This window comes from Lentinus tigrinus, assembly GCF_003813185.1.
Source record: "Lentinus tigrinus ALCF2SS1-7 unplaced genomic scaffold L226scaffold_66, whole genome shotgun sequence".
NCBI lineage: Eukaryota > Fungi > Basidiomycota > Agaricomycetes > Polyporales > Polyporaceae > Lentinus > Lentinus tigrinus.
Genome location: NW_027137975.1, coordinates 58,837 through 78,628, shown reverse-complemented (window position 1 = coordinate 78,628; position 19,792 = coordinate 58,837). Strand labels below are relative to the sequence as shown.

Here is a 19,792-nt window from a genome sequence, read left to right as displayed (position 1 = left end):
CATCGTTTCGTGGTCTTACCCCGGAACGTACTGTGGCCTAGTGCCCAGTTGCGATGCGCGTCAAAGTTTCGGCATAATGGGATGTCGTCACAGGGAAGTAGGTCGATTGATTTCCAGCGCAATAGAGACTATTTGCAACGGGTTTGGTACCGCCTCGAGATCCGTAGATTTTGGTACTGGGTGGGTCGTGGTGGTGCACATTGACGACGCCGCCCCGCTTAGGCGTCTATCTACGAAAACCGTGTATGCTCACCTCCGGTTCTCCGACATATCCCCCGTGCTAACTACAACATGCCATCTAACTCAGAGTTTCGTTCTGGAAAACCTCCGCTCGTTCGTCTACCCTCATCACGCCTCCCTTACGGCTGGATGAGAGCATATGACGAGGAATCAAGCTATCAATACTATGAGCGTGACAGTGGACGTGTCTCTCGTCCAGTGACTGCGGCCGAGAGTACGATAAGATAAGAGATGAAACAACTTATGATCTCATTATAGAACGTTTGTTACTGCTCCAGCTTATTAATGTCCCAGGCCCAAACGATTTCCCCCCGTTGCAAATAGTCTCTAATGTGCAGGGGACGAAGAGGAAGCTCAGAGTAAGTAGAAGCTAAGGACTTGGAGTCGGATTAATCAAAGTCCTCCTGTGGCGGTCAGGTGACTTACCACGTGGCCAGGCAGTGACGGCAGAGGCGACGGAAAGTTGAATTATAATACCTTGGACTTAAACCACCATGGAATCACCCCCACGTTCAGAGATCCAGCCTCTACCGCAAAGCACGCCCGTCAAACCAACGAGCTCAAAGGTTTCGACTGCATGGACGCCTGCACAACAACGCTTGCAAGACGAGCTGCTCGAGCTCATGGCCGGCGAGCTGGGTGAGCAGACCTGGCAGTTTCCGCCCGACGACATCGCGCGCATGCTCTCTCCCAAGATCATCAATGCTGTCCACTCTCCGGGAGAGCTACAGGATCCATACCCTCCTCTGGCGCGGTACACCTGCCTGATCGACGACGATCGCGTCGGCAAGGCCCTCGACGCAGTGTCCGGGCCTAAACCATTGCAGTTGGATGCGGATACCGAGAAGCCAAACTACAAGCCTGTCGCAAACTTCTTGAACGAGTGCGTTTCTTCTTGCAAGACCGTCTACAGCAGTCTTCGCCACGTGAAGCTGTCGCCCTTCAAGCTGGCAATGCCTTGGTTTCCTAATCTCGTGTTCTCCACATACGACCGGCCTACCGGGGACATGGTCGCTGGCGCGCCTGCGCTCAAGCCGGACATAGTTGCGGGAGGGCAGCCGCTAAAGAGGAACAAAAAGAAGAAGAAGAAGACAGTCTGCTACTGGAGTCGAGGGAGGCAGGGCTGGAACGGGATGGAAATCGCCTTCGCCGTAGAGGTCAAGAACAACTGGAAGGTGCTCGTTAAACAAGCCGCGACCTATGCCCGCGCGCAGATCAGCGCGATACCCTTGCGCGCGTTCAGCCTCGTCATTGGTGTCAACCATTCGACGAACGAGCTTCGCTTCCTCCTATATCATCGTGGTGGCCTCACCGCATCTCGCCCAATCCGCATCGATACCGCACACGGCGTACTGCAGGTCCAGAAGGTCTTGTTCTCCATTATACTCTGGCAGACGCCCCAGGACGCGGGTCTCCCCTCGTTCACAAACGGCGATAATTTCCTTCTCCCTTCGTCCGCCTCTCATCCAGATCAAGTCGTACAAGCCGTCGCGGACCAAGTGCTCTTCCATTCGCTCTCTGTCCGCGGTCGAGGGACCCTCGTAGTGCGCGCCCATCCCACCACCAACTCGTCACGGTCGAGTCTGCAACCGGCACGCCAATTACGGAGGTCAGCACGCGCTACGCGTGCTGCTGGAGCGAGTAGGTGCCGCAGCTAGCCTCCGGAACCGCGTTGACTGACTTCTCCAGTGCCGCACACCCTTCCCATGGCACAAGGGGTGGAACCCGTCTCGATAGAGCCTGAAGTCCCAGAGGGCGCCCTTCGTAAGTCTCCCTGAAATCTACGCATGGTTATACATGGTTATATTGATCGCACTTTTTTGTAGCTGACATCGTACCCCGGCGGTATCATGCGCTGCCACTGGCTCACGTGACACCGCACACGGTGACGGGTCCTGGGCATGCGTCGTCTGCCACCGGGGATGCCGCTCTTGTGCTCAAGGGTTGTTGGCCGACCAAGCAGAAGCGAGGCCTAGAGCGCACAGTCTATAATGATATCAGTGGCCAGTTCGGAGTACCACGCCATCGCATCTCCTTCGAGGTATGCCGCGAGGATGGATCAGCGTTCTCGAACGCGATGTTCCTCCCACCCCCGGACGGCGAATGGGCATCATACCACTGGCGCTCCATGACCAGGAGCATCAGCGAGCCGGATTACCGCACGCTCTCCGTCACCGCGACTGAGGATGAGGGGTACAGCCTCGAGAGATGCACCGACGCTTGGGATCTAAGCTTGTGTACCCTACACTGTCTCCTCGGTGGGTGTTCCTCCGTTATGGTCTGCATCTCCAAGCTGACAATTAAATCCAGGATGGCTCAATTACATGAAAATTGGCAATGACAATCCCGGCGTACTGCATCGTGACATCAGCATCGGCAACCTCGTCAAGCTCGTCAAACCACGCGCGTGCCCGTCGTTCACGACACGAGGCGTGGCGAACTTGCTCAAGGACGTGCAGGATACCCCCGCGACCGACGACCTCGCGAACGCCCTGGCCCGTTCTGACCCACAGCGTGAGACCGCGCCGCACTCGCTCCCCGGCTCGCAGCACACGTCCTCGGCTGCACACTCGTCCGGCAGCGTCGCTGTCCCCGCAAAGCGGCCGTCTATGTCCGCCCACGCGGGCAGCACGACCAAGAAGGCGCGCTCCGGCGCGCCCGTGAGCACCAAAGATTCAGGGGAGAGCGAGCATCCCGGTCAGACTAGCGCGGCCAACTTCTGGGGCGGCCTGAAGACCGCCGCCGCGCACGACGCATATCTTCTGCCGCTTGTGGTCGCTGCCGAACGGCTTGAGAGCGCACTCGCAAAGCTTGGAGTCTCGACCGAGTGCCAGGCGGTGACCATCGACGCCGACATGTCGGCCTTCCTAGGTGATTATTTCACCACTTCGACGCATGCCGGAGCCGTCTCTGTAAGTTCAACTCACAACTTTCCGAGGTGTTCTGCACATGCTGAGTCACGCCCAGGGCACGCCTGAGTTCATGTCGGTCTTCGTGAGGAGTGCCATGGAGGCGAAAGAGTCGTACCTCCAGAGCCCGGTCGACGATCTCCTCTCGTTCTGGTACACCGTCCTCTGGGCCACTCTCTTCAATCCGGACGCGCTCAAGGACTTGAACCACCCCACCCTCGTCAACCAGGTGAAGAAGTGGCGTAAGGCTATCGCTGGAACGACGGAGGAGCGCGAATCCGTAGTCTCTTATTTGGCTTTCGGACGCATCGCTTCGTCCGCCCATTCTGTCCTCTTGAAGGTGATGGCGCCGCTGCTGGTCATGTGGTACACGTCCCTCGCTGAGCTAGGGGAGCAATTCCTGCTCGCCTTCAAGGGATGCACGGAGCCGCGCCAGAAGCTGCTTGTCTTCTACAGGTTCGCGTATGAAGGCGTTGCGGAATATGCGGAGCTGTTGCATGAACGTCGCGGGACGTTGCAAGCTTCCTCATTGGCCGGTCACGGTGGACGTTGATCTCCTATATCGTGCGCGTGACCGTACTAGTGCTGTATGAACTCCGCTGTGCTGGCATCGAGCTAGTACGTACTCGGACACCTGTTCGTGTGTAACATACCAAATGTTAAGGTTATCTGTCGCATTCTATATCCCATCCTTTCGTGTTCTTACTCCCGGAGAACATACTGTGGCTTAGTGCACGCAGTTTCTCTCGTTGAGACGTATCATTGAGCGAAGGAGAGCGCGGGCGACGACGTTCGATCTGAGCCCGAGGAGTCCCCGTCCGCGTCCTACGAGACTCGACGACGAATCTGAGTCCATCCTGTTGGACTGCGTTCCCGTAGATTGAAGCGACGTCGAGCTCATGCGTGGAGCCTTGCGCATTGCTAGCCAACTGCACCGCTGTAGCGAGGGAGTACATGAAATCAAAATCGATTTTGCTGACGCGCGGACCGGGTGGCAGTCAAAGTAAAGAAGTACAAGACAACACGGAGATCGCGACGGACTCGCCGGATTGAACGTGCGGTAACTTGGGTGCGGTAACTCGGGTATGTAGGACATACTGGCTCCTCGTTCACGCAGTCGTATATGTACATAACGCTATATGAAGTCAGGCTACCGTGGCTGGAAGTGGTAACGGATAACATCGACCTTTGGGAGACGGAGGTCGTCTACAGGTGACACAGAGTCAGCAGGAGACGTCTGCGCAGAACGGATGATTTCGGCCACCGCCGTGTTGACGGTATCGTACATCACCCGCAGGAGGGCCAAGCCTCGCAACTCGACCAGCACCTCGAAGGGTAATCCGGCTGGCGGGATCCAGGGAAAGACCGTCTAATGCGTGCCTTGCAGGGCAAATTTAAGACCAGCACGCTCCTCCAGCAGACTCGCCAGCTTGTGACAGCAGAAGCAACATTTTTTGCTGACGCCAACCGGGACCGGATTCGCCTGTGCCGGACCAACTTAGTCGAATGCAGGCAACGAAAGAAATTACAACATACCTGGAATATGGACTGTAGGGTCTGAGTCGACGCGGATTTCGCTGCCGGGTCACCACCGAACGCCACAGAGCATCAGTAACTCCAGAATCGTATCACTGGCATAACCTTGCAGGGCGTCCGGCACATTGTGTGCGTACTGAGCCTTGACGACATCTTGTAGCTCCACGGCAAAGTCCCGGGCCACTCTGCATGGTGCGTTTTGGACTCGGGTCACGCTCGGATGAACGCACTCAATGGTACGTACCAGTCTCGCGCTCCGGGATCGTCTCGTGTCATGACGCGAACCACGAGCATATTAGCGCGGCGGTCTGCGGCTTCAGATGCAACCGGTACGTACCGTCTTGTAAATGGAGCTCCCAGACAACACTCGAGCTGACGGAGCGTGGGCTGAAGACCTACGGCTTCGAGCATAACCGGTACGTACCTTGTTCCATCGAGTACCAGCGCACGCTGACGACGGTGCGACCTACGCTCCGTCGACCCAAACCGCCAGCCCGTGCATCCAATGATGCGCCAGCCGCTCTTCATGCCCCACCCCGGCGCACCCAAGCCCTCAGTCGCGTCCCTAGGGCCCATGTACGGCCTCCCGAACCAGCAAGCCCCGAACCAGCCCTTCCCACCACACGTCGGCCGTCCGCCCGGGTCTCTCCATCAAGTCCTCGGCATGGCGTTTCAAGCACGGCGCGAAGGCCGGCCAACCCCGCCAACAATCTACGGCCGGTTCGAGTTCGACCTCGCGATGTCGCTTGGTCCGGTCCCGATCACGTTCAGCACCGAGACGCAGAACAACTTGCCCGCGAACAGAGCCGTGTGCCCGCCGATGCCGTGGGTGCCCCCGCCAGGCACGGTGAGCGCGGGCCCAAGTCGAGTGGGGAGCCCCGCGTCGTTGTTGAGCACGCGGACGGTGGATCTGACTGGGAGGAGGAGCGCGACTTCGCCGCCGCTGAGAGGCCCGTCGCCGCTGCAGGGCCCCTCCGCGGCCCCGTTGCAGATCGACTAGATGCTGGCGGGGAGGGACGTGAGCCCGGGGCCGGGTCTTGGTCAGAGAGGCGCGAGTCCTGCGCTTGTTGGGAATCAGCCCATCCAGAGGGCGAATTTTTACGCGGCAGGTTGGGGCGACGAGGCCGAGGTCGCGGTCGTTCTCGGGTGTGACGGGTGGGGATTTGAGCATTCGGACGCAGGTCTTGGATGAGGGCAGGTACGTATATCTCCCGACAAGTCTAGCTTTCGCTTTCGCTGACCGTTCTGATTTGCGTTATGCTGCTTGTTCGTATGTGTTTCTGCTACTTGATGGGCGTCTACATTGCCATATCATATCTGACTCCGTCTGGCCGGCGGCGTCATGCAAGACTTCGTATTATAGCGCGGACAATGGCAATTCGATATCGTGAGCGATGCTAGTATATATCCTATGACATTGAAATGTATAGCTATGCATTCACACCCGACAGAAAGGTGTGGAGGCATCATCATGCCCCACACACTGGCAATCGGTTCAGGCGGAGGGGCATGATGTCTAAACAGATAACTCTGACACTTGTCGATCTCGATGGGGTTGGGACAGTGGTTCAAGTCTGACAACAGCAGTGTCAACCACTTGCCAATGATCCACCTTGCAACGTCCCGCGACTTTCGTACAACAGCTCCGCATATTCCGCCACACCTTCATACGCAAACCTGTAGAAGACAAGCAGCTTCTGGCGCGGCTCTGTGCATCCCTCGAAGGCCTGCAAAAACTGCTTCCATAGCTTCACGAGGGACGTGAACCACTTGACCAGCAGCGACGCCATCACCTTCAAGAGCACAGAATGGGCGGACGAAGCGAGGCGTCCGAAAGCCAAATAAGAGATTACGGATTCGCGCTCCTCCGTCGTTCCAGCAATAGCCTTACGCCACTTCTTCACCTGGTGGACGAGGGTGGAGTCGTGGACGTCCTTGAGCACGTCCGGATTGAAGAGTGTCGCCCACAGGACAGTGTACCAGAACGAGAGGAGATCGTCGATTGGGTTCTGGAGGTACGACACCTTCTTCTCCATGGCTTTCCTCACGAAGACCGACATGAATTCGGGCGTGCCCTGGGCGTGACTCAGCATGTGCAGAACACCTCGGAAAGTTGTGAGTTGGACTTACAGAGACGGCTCCGGCATGCGTCGAAGTGGTGAAATATTCACCTAGGAAGGCCGACATGTCGGCGTCAATGGTCACCGCCTGGCACTCGGTCGAGACTCCAAGCTTTGCGAGTGCGCTCTCAAGCCGTTCGGCAGCGACCACAAGCGGGAGAAGATAAGCGTCGTGCGCGGCGGCGGTCTTCAGGCCGCCCCAGAAGTTGGCCGCGCTAGTCTGACCGGGATGCTCGCTCTCCCCTGAATCCTTGGTGTTCACGGGCGCATCAAGGCGTGCCTTCTTGGTCGTGCTGCCCGCGTGGGTGGACATGGACGGCCGCTTTGCGGGGACGACGGCGTTGCCAGACGATTGCGCCACCGAGGACGTGTGCCGCGAGCCGGGGAGCGACTGTGGCACGGTTCGTGGGTCCGAACTTGAACGGGCTGGGGCGTTCGCGAGGTCGTCGTGTGCGGGGGTATCCTGCATGTCTTTCAACAAGTTCGCCACGCCTCGTGTCGTGAACAACGGGCATGCGCGTGGTTTGACGAGCTTGACGAGGTTGCCGATGCTGATGTCACGATGCAGTACGCCGGGAGTGTCGTCGCCGATCTTCATGTAAGTGAGCCATCCTGGATTAAATTGTCAGCTCGGAGATGCAGACCATAACGGAGGAACACCCACCGAGGAGACAGTGCAGGGTGCACCAGCTGAGATCCCATGCGTCCGTGCATCTCTCGAGGCTGTATCCCTCGTCCTCGGTCGCAGTGACGGAGAGCGTGCGGTAATCTGGCTCGCTGGCCGTCGTAGCCGTCAAGGGCCAGTGATACAATGCCCATTCGCTGTCCGGGGGTGGGAGGAACATCGCGTTCGAGAACGCGGATCCATCCTCGCGGCATACCTCGAAGGAGATGCGATGGTTCGGTACCCCGAAACGGCCACTGATATCGTCATAGACTGTGGGCTCCAATCTCCTCTTCGGCTTTTCCGGCCAAGATCCTTTGAGAACAAAACGGTCATCCCCGGCGGCAGACGACGTATGCCCAGGACCCGTCACAGCGTGTGGTCTCACGTAAGTCAGTTGTTGCGCATGATACCGGCGGGGTACGATGGCAGCTACGAAGGATCGATGAACATCATCGTGCGTAGAGTTCAAGGAGACTTACGAAAAGCATGCGCTGCGAGTTGAGACTCTTCCGTGACAGGTTCTCCGCGGATGTGCGGACCTGCAGAAGTCAGTGAACGCGGTTCCGGAGGGCAGCTGCGGCACATACCTGCTCGAGTAACATCAGACTTGTCCGCTATGCGTGCCGGTTGCGATAAGTTGGTGGTGGGATGGGCGCGCACCACGAGGGTACCTCGACCGCGGAAAGAGAGTGAATGGAAGAGCACTTGGTCTGCGATGGCGTGTACGAAGTTCTCTGGACGAGAGGCGGACGAAGGGAGAAGGAAATCATCGCCGTTTGTGAATGAGGGGAGACCCGCGTCCTGGGGTGTCTGCCAGAGTAGAATGGAGAACAAGACCTTCTGCACCTGCAGTACGCCGTGTGCGGTATCAATGCGGATTGGGCGAGATGCGGTAAGGCCGCCACGATGGTATAGGAGGAAGCGAAGCTCGTTCTTCGAGTGGTTGACGCCAATGACGAGGCTGAACGCGCGCAAGGGCATCGCGCTGTTCTGCGCGCGAGCGTAGGTCGATGCTTGAATGACGAGCTCCTTCCAGTTGTTGCTGACCTCTACAGCAAAGTCGATCTCCATCTCGTTGTCACCCGGGCTCGCTCGACCCCAGTAGCAGACTGTCTTCCTGTTTAGCTTACGCTGTCCTGCAACTATGTCCGGTTTGAGCGCAGGCGCGCCAGGGACCTTGTCTCCGGTGGGGCGGTCATATGGGGAGAAGACGAGGTTGGGAAACCAAGGAGTTCCCAGCTTGAGAGGCGACGGCTTCTTGCGGCGAAGACTCGCGTAGACGTCCTTGCAGTGATAAACACATTCATTCAAGAAGTCGGCGAGAGGCTGGTAGTTTAGCCTCTCGACACGCGCTACGAGGTGCAGTGGTCGAGCCTGAGAGATTGCGTTGAGGGCGTTGCGGACGCGATGTTCGTCGCTGAGGGAGGTGTACCACGCCAGAGGAGGGTATGGCTCCTGTAGCCTCCCCGGCGAGTGTGCGGCGTTGATGGACTTGGGAGAGAGCATGCGCGCGATGTCGTCTGCGGGAAACTGCCAGGTCTGTTCACCCAGCTCGCGGACCCGGAGTTCAAGCAGATGTTCTTTCCAGCGTCGTTCTGCAGCACCCATAGAGTCAAAGACGGTGAGCTAGTTGTCTTCATGGACTCTGTGCTGTGCGCTCGAGGCTGAACGTTGAACCTCTCCTAGATCTGGGCGTGGTTCGTCTGAAGGTCACGTGACCGCGATGTTTGACTACGTCTCCTCTTTATCAGCAACCGCAGGCAGTCCAACCTCGTCTTCTTGCTCTCTCGTACTCCAAGGAGACGAACGTCAAGAGGTTGGGCTAGGATCGGCGAAGCCGAATGCGGATACGGCGCTGGACGAGCCGCTCAGGTGGGCGGGCTTGCTGGTTGTGAGTGTGTCCGTGCCTTGGCGACGTTGAGTTGCAACCGAGAAGGGTAACAAAGCGATAGTACGATAGAAATAGGCAGCAATAATAAGCTAGCGAGAGGATGATCTGTCAAGCTCGAGGTCTGCGAGGAGAATGGACGAGCAGAAAAACTCGACACGCTCAGCCGGACGGTGGGCGCCTGCCTCTCGGGTTCGGCCGGGCCCCCTTCGCGCATTTCAAGGCAGGGCTACGCCCCGCAACATGCACCTTCTCCTGGACCTTACTCCAGACATCATGGACCGGGCCGCGCAATCTATTCTCGCCTTCCCCATAATTCCTGCTACGGGTCAGCCGCGGGCAAAGTCATATTCGACCCAATGTGACGACATTTCGAAACCTTGTGCACGGCGTACCACCCTCACAAATTCCTACATTGAACGCGCACGCGACTGGGCAGTATGTTCCGGGGTAAAAACACGAAGGGTTGGGATATAGAATGCGACAAATAACCTCGAGGTATGGCATGTTACGCACAAACAGGTGAATGGGCGGACGAATGCAGAGATGCGAGTGCACAGCAGAGCGAGGGGAGTCGAGTCGGAGGATGGGATGATGATGATGGGAGGCCTAGGATGGAGTGGATACATGTATATGTGCATGATGCGTGCGTGCTTGGATGATTACGGATGCATGATGGACGACGAAGGGATGCGGAGCCATATGAATGTATATGCGGATAGAAGAGGTGCTGCGAGTCGGCGTTGATGTGCAGCTGCACGCCCTTATATGTCCAGTACTTGCCCTCGCTCTCGCCCTCGCTTCAATCCAACCACGCAGCACGCACGCACGCACACATATCTGACCACCAGGACTTAAATTACTGCAAAAAGCGTCGGTGCTACCGGTAACATAACTTTGACGTCCAGTCCGAGTCGTCGTTGTCGTACATCGGGGGGATCCGATCAACCACACCACCCTGCCCTGCCTTCCCTTCCTTGCCGTCACGCAGCGAGGAGTGCCAGCCCGAACATCTTACATATGATCGAGGACGTCACGCATGCGTACGCACGCTCAGAAGAGCTCGCCGAGCGCGGCCATCTCGGGGCCGCCGGACTCGCGCATGCCGATTTCCCAGTCTGTGAAAGCGGAGGATGTCAACATGAGTTCATGTCGCGGGTGTAGTGTGGTGAGAGGTTATAAGAACAACGAGGAAGCGCCGCGGCGGACGGGGTACGTCGCCGGAATGCACGAGCGAAATGACGGAGGGGCGCAGCGATAACGAGGACAGGACGAAGGGATGCGAAGAGAGTACTCACAGCCGTAGATGATGGTGACCGCCATAAGGATACCAGTCCCGCTGCCGATCGCGCCCATCAAGTCCGCGACGACGGAAAGCAGACCGAGGATAGCCCCGCCAAGCGCGGCAGCGGTCGGGACGACGCGCTTGAGCTCCTTGTACATCGAGCCCTCGCGGTGGCCAGCCATGACCTGCGCCAATGTGTCAGCACTAGCAACATCGGGACGAGAGAGAAGATGACGCACCATCTGCTGGTCCTTGAGCTGCTTGGCAATATCGCGCGGGCCGCTACCAGACACCTCGATCCAGGTCTTGGAGAAGATCGCACAGGCGGTGACCGTGAACGCGATGTAGATGAGCGTGTGCACGGGGTCGAGGAGGACGGCCTTGAGCGTGTGCGGGGGCGACATGTAGTACGCGATGCCGGACACGGCCGCGAGCTGGGGCGAATCCTCGAGGGGCTCCCAGACGCCGAGGAGGCGAACGAGGAAGTTATCGGGGAAGCGGTTGGCGAGCATCTGGGAGATGATGAAGACGTTGCTGGTGAGCGCGCTCTCGAGCATGATCGGCATGTTGCTGGTGTAGAAGAGCTTGACGGGGTAGCTGCCGCGCTGGCCACGGAAGCGGTTGCTCTTGACGGGGATCTCGATCCGGAAACCCTGGAGGTAGATGACCACGGCGAAGACGGCGACGGTGGCGATGAGGTTCATGATGTTGGGCAGCCGCTCGCGCCAGAAAGCCTCGCGGAGGGCGCGGCCCTTGTCGTTCCAGGTGAAGAGGAGGTGGAAGAGGGAGACGACGGCGCCCTCAAACTCGGGGCCGCGGCCGGTGTTGACGGTCGTGGGCGAGAAGGCCTTCCAAACGATGGACTCGCAGATGTTGGTCGCGATGAAAAGCGAGATACCGGAGCCAAGACCGTAACCCTTCTGGAGGAGCTCGTCAAGAAGGATGACGATGAGGGAGGCCGAGACGAGCTGGATGATGAGCAGAAGACAGATGCCGGCGCCAAGGTCGCGGGGCTGGCCGTACATGCCGGTAAGGACGTAGACTGTTGCCTGACCGAGCGCGAGGACGAGTGCGAAGACTGGAAGAAAGGTTAGCAAGGGTTCGGGACGGGTAAGAACCTGAGCGGGGAGCCTGAGGAACGGTCACTACGTAGCGCCGCTGTACAGTATACCGGCACCGACCGGTCATACCTGCAACGTAGTTCCTCTGCCAGCTTGGTACGCAAACGAGCTGCGGTAGAGAAGATGTAGAGATGACGACTCACGTTTCTGTGCACCACTGAACAAAGCCCTGTCCTCCTTGAGCGAAAAGTCGACCTCAATCAAGTTCGCGCCTGCGAGAAGCTGGATGATCATGCCGGAGGTGACGATGGGAGTGATACCGAGTTCCATGAGAGTGCCGCGGTTTGAGGCGAGGATGACACGCATCCAGTAGAGGGGGTCCGCGGAGTCAGAGGACATGATGCCGTAGAGCGGGACCTGGGAGCAGACGAGGAAGATGAGAAGGGTGACGGCGGTCCATAGCACCTTTTGGTTGAACGGGACCTGCGCGAGGTGCGTATGAGCACGCAGTAGGTGTCTGGAGAGGATGGGGAAGACGTACTTTGCGGTCAGGGGACGAAACCTCGGGAAGGATGGGCAGGAACGGTCGGACGAGATTGAGGAACCGGACTGCGACGAGCCAAGGTCAGCGCACGCCGTGCATGAGAGCGAGGAGAACGAGAACGTACATCCGCTCATCGTGGCGAACGAGCGGCGAGGGTCAGCGAACGGAGGTGAGTTCGAGCAAGAGACACGTCGCGCGTATTCATCTGCTGGCATTCCAAACACGGACAAACATCGCGCGAGACGTGGTCGCTCGCGCGCGCGCCAGCACATGATCCTCTTCGCGCGTCGTACGCGCTCGTTTCTTCTAGCGTCGACCTTGTGCACTCCCGCACCCTAAGTACTCGTTGGCAAAGGTCGTGTTGTGCAGGTAACTTATAGGACGCCATGCTTCAATACACACCTGGTCGGCCGCGCCAGGTCTGCATCCCCGCCGCTCGGTTGAGCACCGTAGACGGTCAAGGGAACTCATGCCTTATCTCAACCTCACGCCGGTCTTCGTTCAAGTAAGTACGTAGAAGAACTGGCCTATGCCATGGCCATATATTCCATGATTGGGTTTAGATAGGTCATCGATGTCCTCTCATCGAAGTATATTCACACCTTCATCGGAGAAGAAGCCAGGGACCACGGAACTCCCGCGAACTATTTGCAAAGGTTCTCCGGGGTATATAACAATCGACCTCGCGTTGTCCGAATCCCAATTTCACATCACTCTGGTGTACACTCCCAGCAACAGCGCCGGACATCAAAACGCCTGACGGAACGAACTACTTAGGATTTGAGGACTATCCGTGTGAATCCGAGGGACGAGAGCAATGTCGACTGCGTTCTCCAATGCCGCACTACAGGAAGCCGACGCCGCCATTCAGGCCATCCAGACGCATCAACCATCGAAGGCAGAGAAGAGACTGAATGCTATTGGTGAGTAAGCTACGCCGCTTCCTCTGCCTATCTCAATGTCAAACACATGCACAGGAAATGCCGTATCGAGAGCGTCCGGGAGCTCTCTAGTATCAATCGCACAGAGCGACGCTGCTACGCAAGTTCTAAGCATCGTGAAGGATCAAGTCAGCAACTTCGCGCAGAATAGCAAGGTGCTCATGAACGTACTCGACGAACTTGGCAAAGCGCATCCGTTCATCCAAAGTGAGCGATCGAACCGCCTCCGGATCCTCACGCCGCGTCGGAGTCCTGGAATGACTAACCGACTTCCGGGTATTCAGTCGCTGTGTCCATCTTCAAGGCTGCACTGACCTTGGAGCTGACGCGACGAGAAAATGACGAAAAAGTCATTGCTCTCAACCTGACCATGTGCGACATGATGGAAACGCTCAAGTTGTGAGTCGAAGCTCGCGCGCGACATGTGTTCATATTACAGCATGCTGACAGCTTAGACTAAGACTCAATCAAGTCGTGAACGTGAAGGAGCCGGGGCCTGATGGGTTGTCGATTGAAGACCGCCTGAAAAAACGTCTAGGCTCCATCATCGATTCTATCAAGCGCTGCGCCAAGGTCTGCGACAGTTACCAGAAACGCCCCACTGCCGGTACGCACGCGAGTACACAATGTTGTCGAATTAATTGCTCACCTGCGTCGAAATGACAGTGAAATTCTTCACGAGCACAAAGTGGCAGGGCAAGTTCACCCAAGTTGCGCAGCAATTCGCCGACCACAAGGCGGGCATTCAGTTCGACCTCCAGATCCATGCCAGTATCGGAATCACCACCGCTAATGTCACGCTCACGGCGATGAGCACGTCCTTCACGGAGCTCAACGAGAATGTCTCGAAGCTGATGGAAGTCGTGTTCGAGCGCATGCGAACGCCCGAAGAGCGCGACCTGTCCGCGCTTGTTGCCAAAGAGGCCGGTGGCATCGACGCCGTCCTGAAGAACGATAAGCTTCTCGAGGATGTGCTCGCGAAGCAGAAGGCCGGGCCGGGTAAGGACAAGGATGAGAAGGGGACGAAGAAACGGGCGGTCCCGGGTCAGACCCCGGACGCCGTTCTGACGGTAACGGACCTGCGGAAGGAGGTTAACAAGGACGTCGAGCAGGTTCTAGCGGACAACAAGTTCTTCGACCAGAAGTTCGAGGCGATGAAGATGCAAGTGGACGAGGTGAAAGTCGAGATCAGACATGAGTCGGATCGGGTCATCGACACCATTCTCGCTGGGCCGCACGAGCGGATTGTCGACCGGGTGAGTCTCATGTGTCCAGTCGTCACCCTTCACCACTAACGACTGCCGCAGGACCTGTACCACGTCTGGAAGGAGATGGTACGTTTGCCATAGACATCCTATGGCCGCAATCACCTTACTGTTGGACAGGGCTGGAAAGGCAGCGTGAAGGCCAAGCACCTCGTGATGGCACTCCGGGACCACTTCGCCGAAGGGAGCCACGCAGCACTCGCCGCAATTCGTGTGATTACCCAGGAGAAAAAGGACGGGATCGACCCCGCGGCCGCCGCGCAAGCTATGGAGGAGATCGCGGATATCGCGAATCGTACGGACCCGCATGCTTCGCCAGGGGACGAGTGGGCGTTGCAGTTCATAACTGTCTTGCGTATCCAACCACTCATCGAGGCGCTCGACGACGATGTCTCCTCATTCGTGACGATCGCGGAGGCCAACGCATTCACCGCGGCCCGGCCGCAGAAATGGAGGTAAGAGGATCATGTTCGGTATATAGTACAAATCGGCACGCTCATCGTTGGCTCATCGTGTCTGCTCTCAGCCTTCCCCATTGGATTGCATACTGGACGTACGGTGCGTTCATTATCCATCCTCTGCACGCATTTTTCTCACCCTTCCCGCTCCCGCTCTCGCTGCAGGATTCGAGATGACCGTTCAATGGTACTTCCGGCGGATCCGGAAGGTCACCTCGGAGATCGCCCGGGCGACCGTCGAGGCACTCCCCGCAAACCGCAAGATCATCGGCGACTTCATCTCGTCATGGCACGTGCGCTGGATCGAGGACTTCCTCTCCGGACTGCGCGACGTCGAGCAGTGGGACAGCACCGATTGGGAGTCGGACGTCATGTTCATGAAGTTCAAGGACTACGTCGTCGAGAATGAGCGGAATATCGAACATAACTTGCGGGGCGTCAATTATTACCTCGACGAGGCCAATACACTCTCGATCGTGGCGGGGAATGGGAGGCCGGAGAAGGTCAGTCTGGTCGTTGCGCGCATGATGCACGAGCAATTGACAGTCGCGTGCTTTCGCCCCAGTATGTCATGCCCCTCGTCTTTATCCTGCTCAGGAGAAGCTTGTATATCGTTCAGCAAGCGCACACTGTTACTCTGCACATGGGAGAACTCGCGGTCATCCAGTACTCACTCTCGACTCTAACCGATGCAATTTGGGACCGGGTGCGGACCCTGCAAGGTTAGTGCCTCTTCGTTTGTGAGTCCGTCGAACACGTAATCACGATTCGCCCGGTCTAGCTGTGCATAAGTTGCAGAATTTGGACGACAAGGAGCAAATGAAGAAGTTCTTCTTCGGACTGGTGCGTGGATGGGCGATCAGTCTCCATATGCAATGCGCTCACCACATTCTTGCGTTATAGTATTCATTCGTATTTGAAGAACCGGAGATGAGCGATTACTGGAAGAGGGATCCCGACGACGACGCAAACATGGTGAACGACGTCCCTCCAATCCCACCTGCACCCACATCCGATGGAGACTCCGAGTTGCAGCAGGGTGACCTCCCGCTGTTCTACGAGCCGACGACGGAAGATATCGATCTCATCGTCGATCCGATCTTTGATGATCCGACTTCCCCACATCCCGTCGCACACTTTCTTATCGGGCACTGGAGCGGCTCGTATGCATACGATGATCAGGACGGCGACGGTGACGGCCGTGTCAGCTTCACTGTCTCGTACCACGACGTGAACGGAGCCATCATCGCCTCTGGCACGGACGCGTTCGGGCCTTACGTGGTGCAAGGGACCCTGGACAACGATCGACTTACCTTCGTCAAGGAGTACCTGCTCCCCCAGTACGGTCAAAAGGTCATGTGGCGTTACGAGGGTGTCGTGTCCCCGGACTCAAACGAGATTCGCGGGCAATGGGGGCCAACCGATGTTGATTGGAAGCTGGTCGTCTATGGAGAGGAGTCTGAACAGGAGACGGGTGCGGAGGAGGCAAGGTGAGTTTGACCAAGAGAGGTATCCATCGATGCACTGAGTGCTGACGGAGAATGACAGTGGCGACGTTCCTGCGCAACAGCCTGAAGTCGGGGAAACTGCAACTTCAGCCGAAGGAAATGCAACTCCTGCCGAGGAAAATGTAAATTCAGCCGCAGAAGTGCCTGAGATACGCGCGGACGAAGCAGAAGACACCCACTCGAGCGAAGATGCGAATGAGGATCACGACGATGATGGCGCGTCCGACACAGGTACTGCAGTTTCTGGGATGACGGCGGGATTCACTCACGGCACGTTCTTCCTCACGCGCCGCCCTGTCGAGTACCTGCTCTCTTGTCCGTCAGACGAGGAGTTCACGGCGAATCGTCCAAGAGCGCTCTGGAAACTTGCTCTGAACGCGACTCTTCGGGCGATGCAGAGTAGGACGTTGAGTTGGGGCCGACTCTCTGCCAGAAGGAAGCAACGCCAGCAGTACGTTGAAATACTGCTGCAGAAGCGCCGCCAGCCTGGGCCATGGCGTGGTCAGGACGTCGAGGAGGCTCAGGAGTGGACTCAGCTCATCAAAGGGATACATCCCGATGACCTCCACCTGTGGCGCTGTATCGCCACATACCAGCTACGGCGAGACGTCATACACGAGTGAGTACTTCATGTCACGGGCTTCTGGTATGTGACGGCAACTGACTGGACGGGGCATTCTCCTAGTATTGTCTGTGATGCTTGCGGCGAGTATCCGATCACGCCTCGGTTCACATGTATGAACTGCTCGGAAGACGAAGCCTACCACACCTTCGACCTGTGTATCAAGTGCTTCTCTGCGAACAGGCAAGCCACGCGGGACAACAAGGTCCACAGTCCGACGCACAACGTGGTACAGTATCGCAACGCGAAGTGGAGAGTCTACCTCCACCCATACTTCGACAGAGCGAGACGAATGCTCAAATGGGCCGAAGACCAACTCCAGCTCTTTCAAGCACGAAGCGCGGTGCAGACCGCGGTTGGAGACGCAAACTCGTCCGGTCTGTGGTGTGTGATGTGCAAATTTTCTATCACCGCCCCGCCGTATTGGTGCTGCCTAACCTGCATTGGTATGTGCTATTCTCGATAACTCGTCGAATCGCAAATGGGCTGACACCTGTCCTCTTCGTCTCAGAGGACTCCGTCGTGTGCTATGTCTGCAACGAGCGCATGGAGCGCGAGAAGGAATGGCTGTACCTGAGAGGTACATCTGCACCAAACGACACGAGTCAGCACAATTGGTCCCATACCCTCGTTTCTGCACCAGGCCCAGAGGTGATCACCGCTGAGACGGACCAAGAGAAGGCCATGACTGTAGAAGAGCGTATGGCTCGTGTGGAGGCGAAGCTTGACGCGACAAACCTCAAGCTGGCGGCGTTGGAGGATCTTCTGAGAGCCGTCCTGGCACGGTCATGACCATCACGCGGCGATACCATCCTTGAAGGTGACTGTCAGTGTAAATGTTGGAAACTTCATGAATATTCATGTAACGGACTCGGTGGGAGGCGGTTGGAGACGTTGCGGGGGCGGAAGAGTATGCGGAGGAGGCAGTGCGGGAGGGCGTGCGGAGAGCGGTGAGGGCAAGAGAGGACGTTGAGGGTGCGCGGGGGAGGGGTGCGGTGAGGGAGAGGGTTAGCTAATCCTACTAGGCAGACATCGTGTGTCGGTGCGTTGAACTTGAACTTATCTCCTTGCGTTCCTTACCGACGGCCCGGCCTATAGGTTCACGGGCCGGTTCTTCCGGGCGTCCAGTGACTCTCCGTACCAGCGCCGTACCAGCAACCGGAATTGGTCACCTTTGACTCTTGAGACTACTCAGACTGCTCAGACCTATCTTGAGTCCTCCCAACTACTATCAGCTCACCGAAAACACCACTGTCCAGTGTTTTCGGTCGCGTGATGGGCGTATTATTCAGGACCGGCTGACTACCCCGATGGCGAACTGTTTGGACCTGGACCTCTCGACCGCCAACGCTTTAGACTGAGGCAATGCGAGCTTCACGCTTTGGCTCCGCTTTGGCATGCAAGTAACATATAAGAGCTCGCAATGGATGTCGCTTGCAGTCGTCTCAACCTCTCGTTCATCAACACCGACCAAATCCTCGTACTGAACCATGTCTTTCCCGCCGTATTCCAGCCATGACGACAACTCCGGTGCCGGTCACTTCTTGGGATTCCCTGCCAGCCAAATTCCTCCGGAATTTCCTTTTGGAGGATGGCCAGGAAGCCAGGAAGTGCAAGGCGGTTACCTCGCACCTGCGCCGACTGGTTTCCCGTCGCACCAGGTCGTACAGCCAGCGAGACACCCAGTCCTATTGGCTGAACACACCGTAGCGGAAGTGTACGATCGAACAATAGCAGAACACCAGTGGGGTACCCGCAGCCTGCACGATGTTACGTACGGTGGCGTCAGCCGCGGGATTGGGTTGGACATCAGTGAGTACAACGCCTTCCCTGCACAACAGCGCTCAGAGAGTGCAAGCTCACAGGTGTTTTCCCTGCAGATCAAGGATCCTCATCTTCCGCTGTTGGTTCCACAGCTGTTACTCCACCGAATACAAGCACCTCGCGCACTAGGCGACCGCCTGCGAACCATGCGCAAACCGAGGTCCTCTGGGAATTCTACCGCACCCGCAGCAAGAAACCTACGCATGAGGAGCGCCTTGTACTCGCCAGTGAGACTGGGCTAGACCCGGAGCGTATCAACCGCTGGTACGCTTTGTTTTTTTTTTTTTTCGCGCTCGCAGCGTGCCTTCATGCCTCGTGTTTGCTGTTGTCTAGGTTCCGGTGGCAGCGGGGCAAAGATCCATCCTATGATCCTCAGAAGGAGACTGAAAGGCCCCGCAAGGAGAGAACCCGCATCAGCCATGATCAGAAGGTCTTCCTCACGGACTATATGAGCAGAAATGGTGTACCGGACGCACCCCAGCGCGCCAAGCTGGCGGAAATGCTTCACGTAGATTCGGAGTACGTATACAACTGGTCAGTTTCGGTCCCTTTTGTTGCATTGTCTACGAGTGCTGACCGATCAACAGGTTCGAGACTCGTAGAAGTTCGATACGCAAGCAGGCTAAGGAAGCGGGGCCTTGTACACGCCCTCAGTAATGAAGTACTCACAAACCTGGGAAGTGTACAGCCCGGCAGCAAGCTCCGTGCCATCGATCGGGCTTGCTGATCAAGGGGCGGTAGGGCGCGTGTGTATTGGGATCCCGTGCAGTTGTCCAATCTACGGCTTGGTCTTTTGCTTCTACTATCTCGGCTATCTGCTGCACCTATAGCCTGCAATGCTTGGTCGTACTCCTGTAATTATTCAGATCTCAGATCTGGTGGCTGTCCAACTCCTACATCGGCTTCTTATAAGATCGTTCCACT

General features: G+C 57.3%; 7 protein-coding genes across 7 annotated transcripts; 4 read left to right on the top strand and 3 right to left on the bottom strand.

The window, feature by feature from the left end:
* The first annotated feature begins 722 nt into the window (after nt 1–722).
* On the top strand, nt 723–3,863 carry L226DRAFT_563965 (uncharacterized protein). The gene is made up of 5 exons (XM_067683598.1): nt 723–1,881; nt 1,930–2,004; nt 2,067–2,498; nt 2,551–3,152; nt 3,208–3,863. Exons 1-5 carry the CDS (start codon nt 735–737, stop codon nt 3,700–3,702), a joined length of 2,751 nt encoding a protein of 916 aa, XP_067528912.1. The 5' UTR covers nt 723–734; the 3' UTR covers nt 3,703–3,863.
* A 1,348-nt stretch (nt 3,864–5,211) lies between these two features.
* Nucleotides 5,212–5,685, top strand: L226DRAFT_576508 (uncharacterized protein; the record flags this gene model as incomplete). Its single annotated transcript, XM_067685368.1, has 1 exon — nt 5,212–5,685. The coding sequence occupies one exon, from the start codon at nt 5,212–5,214 to the stop codon at nt 5,683–5,685; it is 474 nt and encodes a 157-aa protein (XP_067528911.1).
* Nucleotides 5,686–6,048: 363 nt separating this feature from the next.
* On the bottom strand, nt 6,049–9,532 carry L226DRAFT_563964 (uncharacterized protein). Its single transcript, XM_067683597.1, has 5 exons — nt 8,060–9,532; nt 7,952–8,011; nt 7,470–7,901; nt 6,816–7,417; nt 6,049–6,760 (listed from the first exon to the last, which is right to left on the bottom strand). Exons 1-5 carry the CDS (start codon nt 9,078–9,080, stop codon nt 6,275–6,277), a joined length of 2,601 nt encoding a protein of 866 aa, XP_067528910.1. The 5' UTR covers nt 9,081–9,532; the 3' UTR covers nt 6,049–6,274.
* Nucleotides 9,211–9,614, bottom strand: L226DRAFT_347040 (uncharacterized protein). Its single transcript, XM_067674118.1, has one exon. It carries the CDS (start codon nt 9,575–9,577, stop codon nt 9,341–9,343), a length of 237 nt encoding a protein of 78 aa, XP_067528909.1. The 5' UTR covers nt 9,578–9,614; the 3' UTR covers nt 9,211–9,340.
* A 799-nt stretch (nt 9,615–10,413) lies between these two features.
* L226DRAFT_576506 (SecY protein) lies at nt 10,414–12,384 on the bottom strand (the record flags this gene model as incomplete). Its single annotated transcript, XM_067685367.1, has 6 exons — nt 10,414–10,478; nt 10,659–10,830; nt 10,885–11,723; nt 11,910–12,189; nt 12,248–12,315; nt 12,375–12,384. The coding sequence occupies 6 exons, from the start codon at nt 12,382–12,384 to the stop codon at nt 10,414–10,416; spliced, it is 1,434 nt and encodes a 477-aa protein (XP_067528908.1).
* Nucleotides 12,385–12,894: 510 nt separating this feature from the next.
* Nucleotides 12,895–18,213, top strand: L226DRAFT_346944 (uncharacterized protein). The gene is made up of 17 exons (XM_067674117.1): nt 12,895–13,173; nt 13,228–13,398; nt 13,476–13,590; nt 13,653–13,798; nt 13,858–14,447; nt 14,499–14,525; nt 14,577–14,911; nt 14,983–15,014; nt 15,080–15,123; nt 15,178–15,417; nt 15,480–15,636; nt 15,696–15,757; nt 15,818–16,404; nt 16,463–17,041; nt 17,108–17,490; nt 17,556–18,086; nt 18,143–18,213. The coding sequence occupies exons 1-16, from the start codon at nt 13,068–13,070 to the stop codon at nt 17,834–17,836; spliced, it is 3,855 nt and encodes a 1,284-aa protein (XP_067528907.1). The 5' UTR covers nt 12,895–13,067; the 3' UTR covers nt 17,837–18,086; nt 18,143–18,213.
* A 321-nt stretch (nt 18,214–18,534) lies between these two features.
* On the top strand, nt 18,535–19,525 carry L226DRAFT_576504 (uncharacterized protein; the record flags this gene model as incomplete). The annotated part of the gene is made up of 4 exons (XM_067685366.1): nt 18,535–18,856; nt 18,925–19,132; nt 19,202–19,402; nt 19,456–19,525. 4 exons carry the CDS (start codon nt 18,535–18,537, stop codon nt 19,523–19,525), a joined length of 801 nt encoding a protein of 266 aa, XP_067528906.1.
* Between the last annotated feature and the right edge of the window lie 267 nt (nt 19,526–19,792).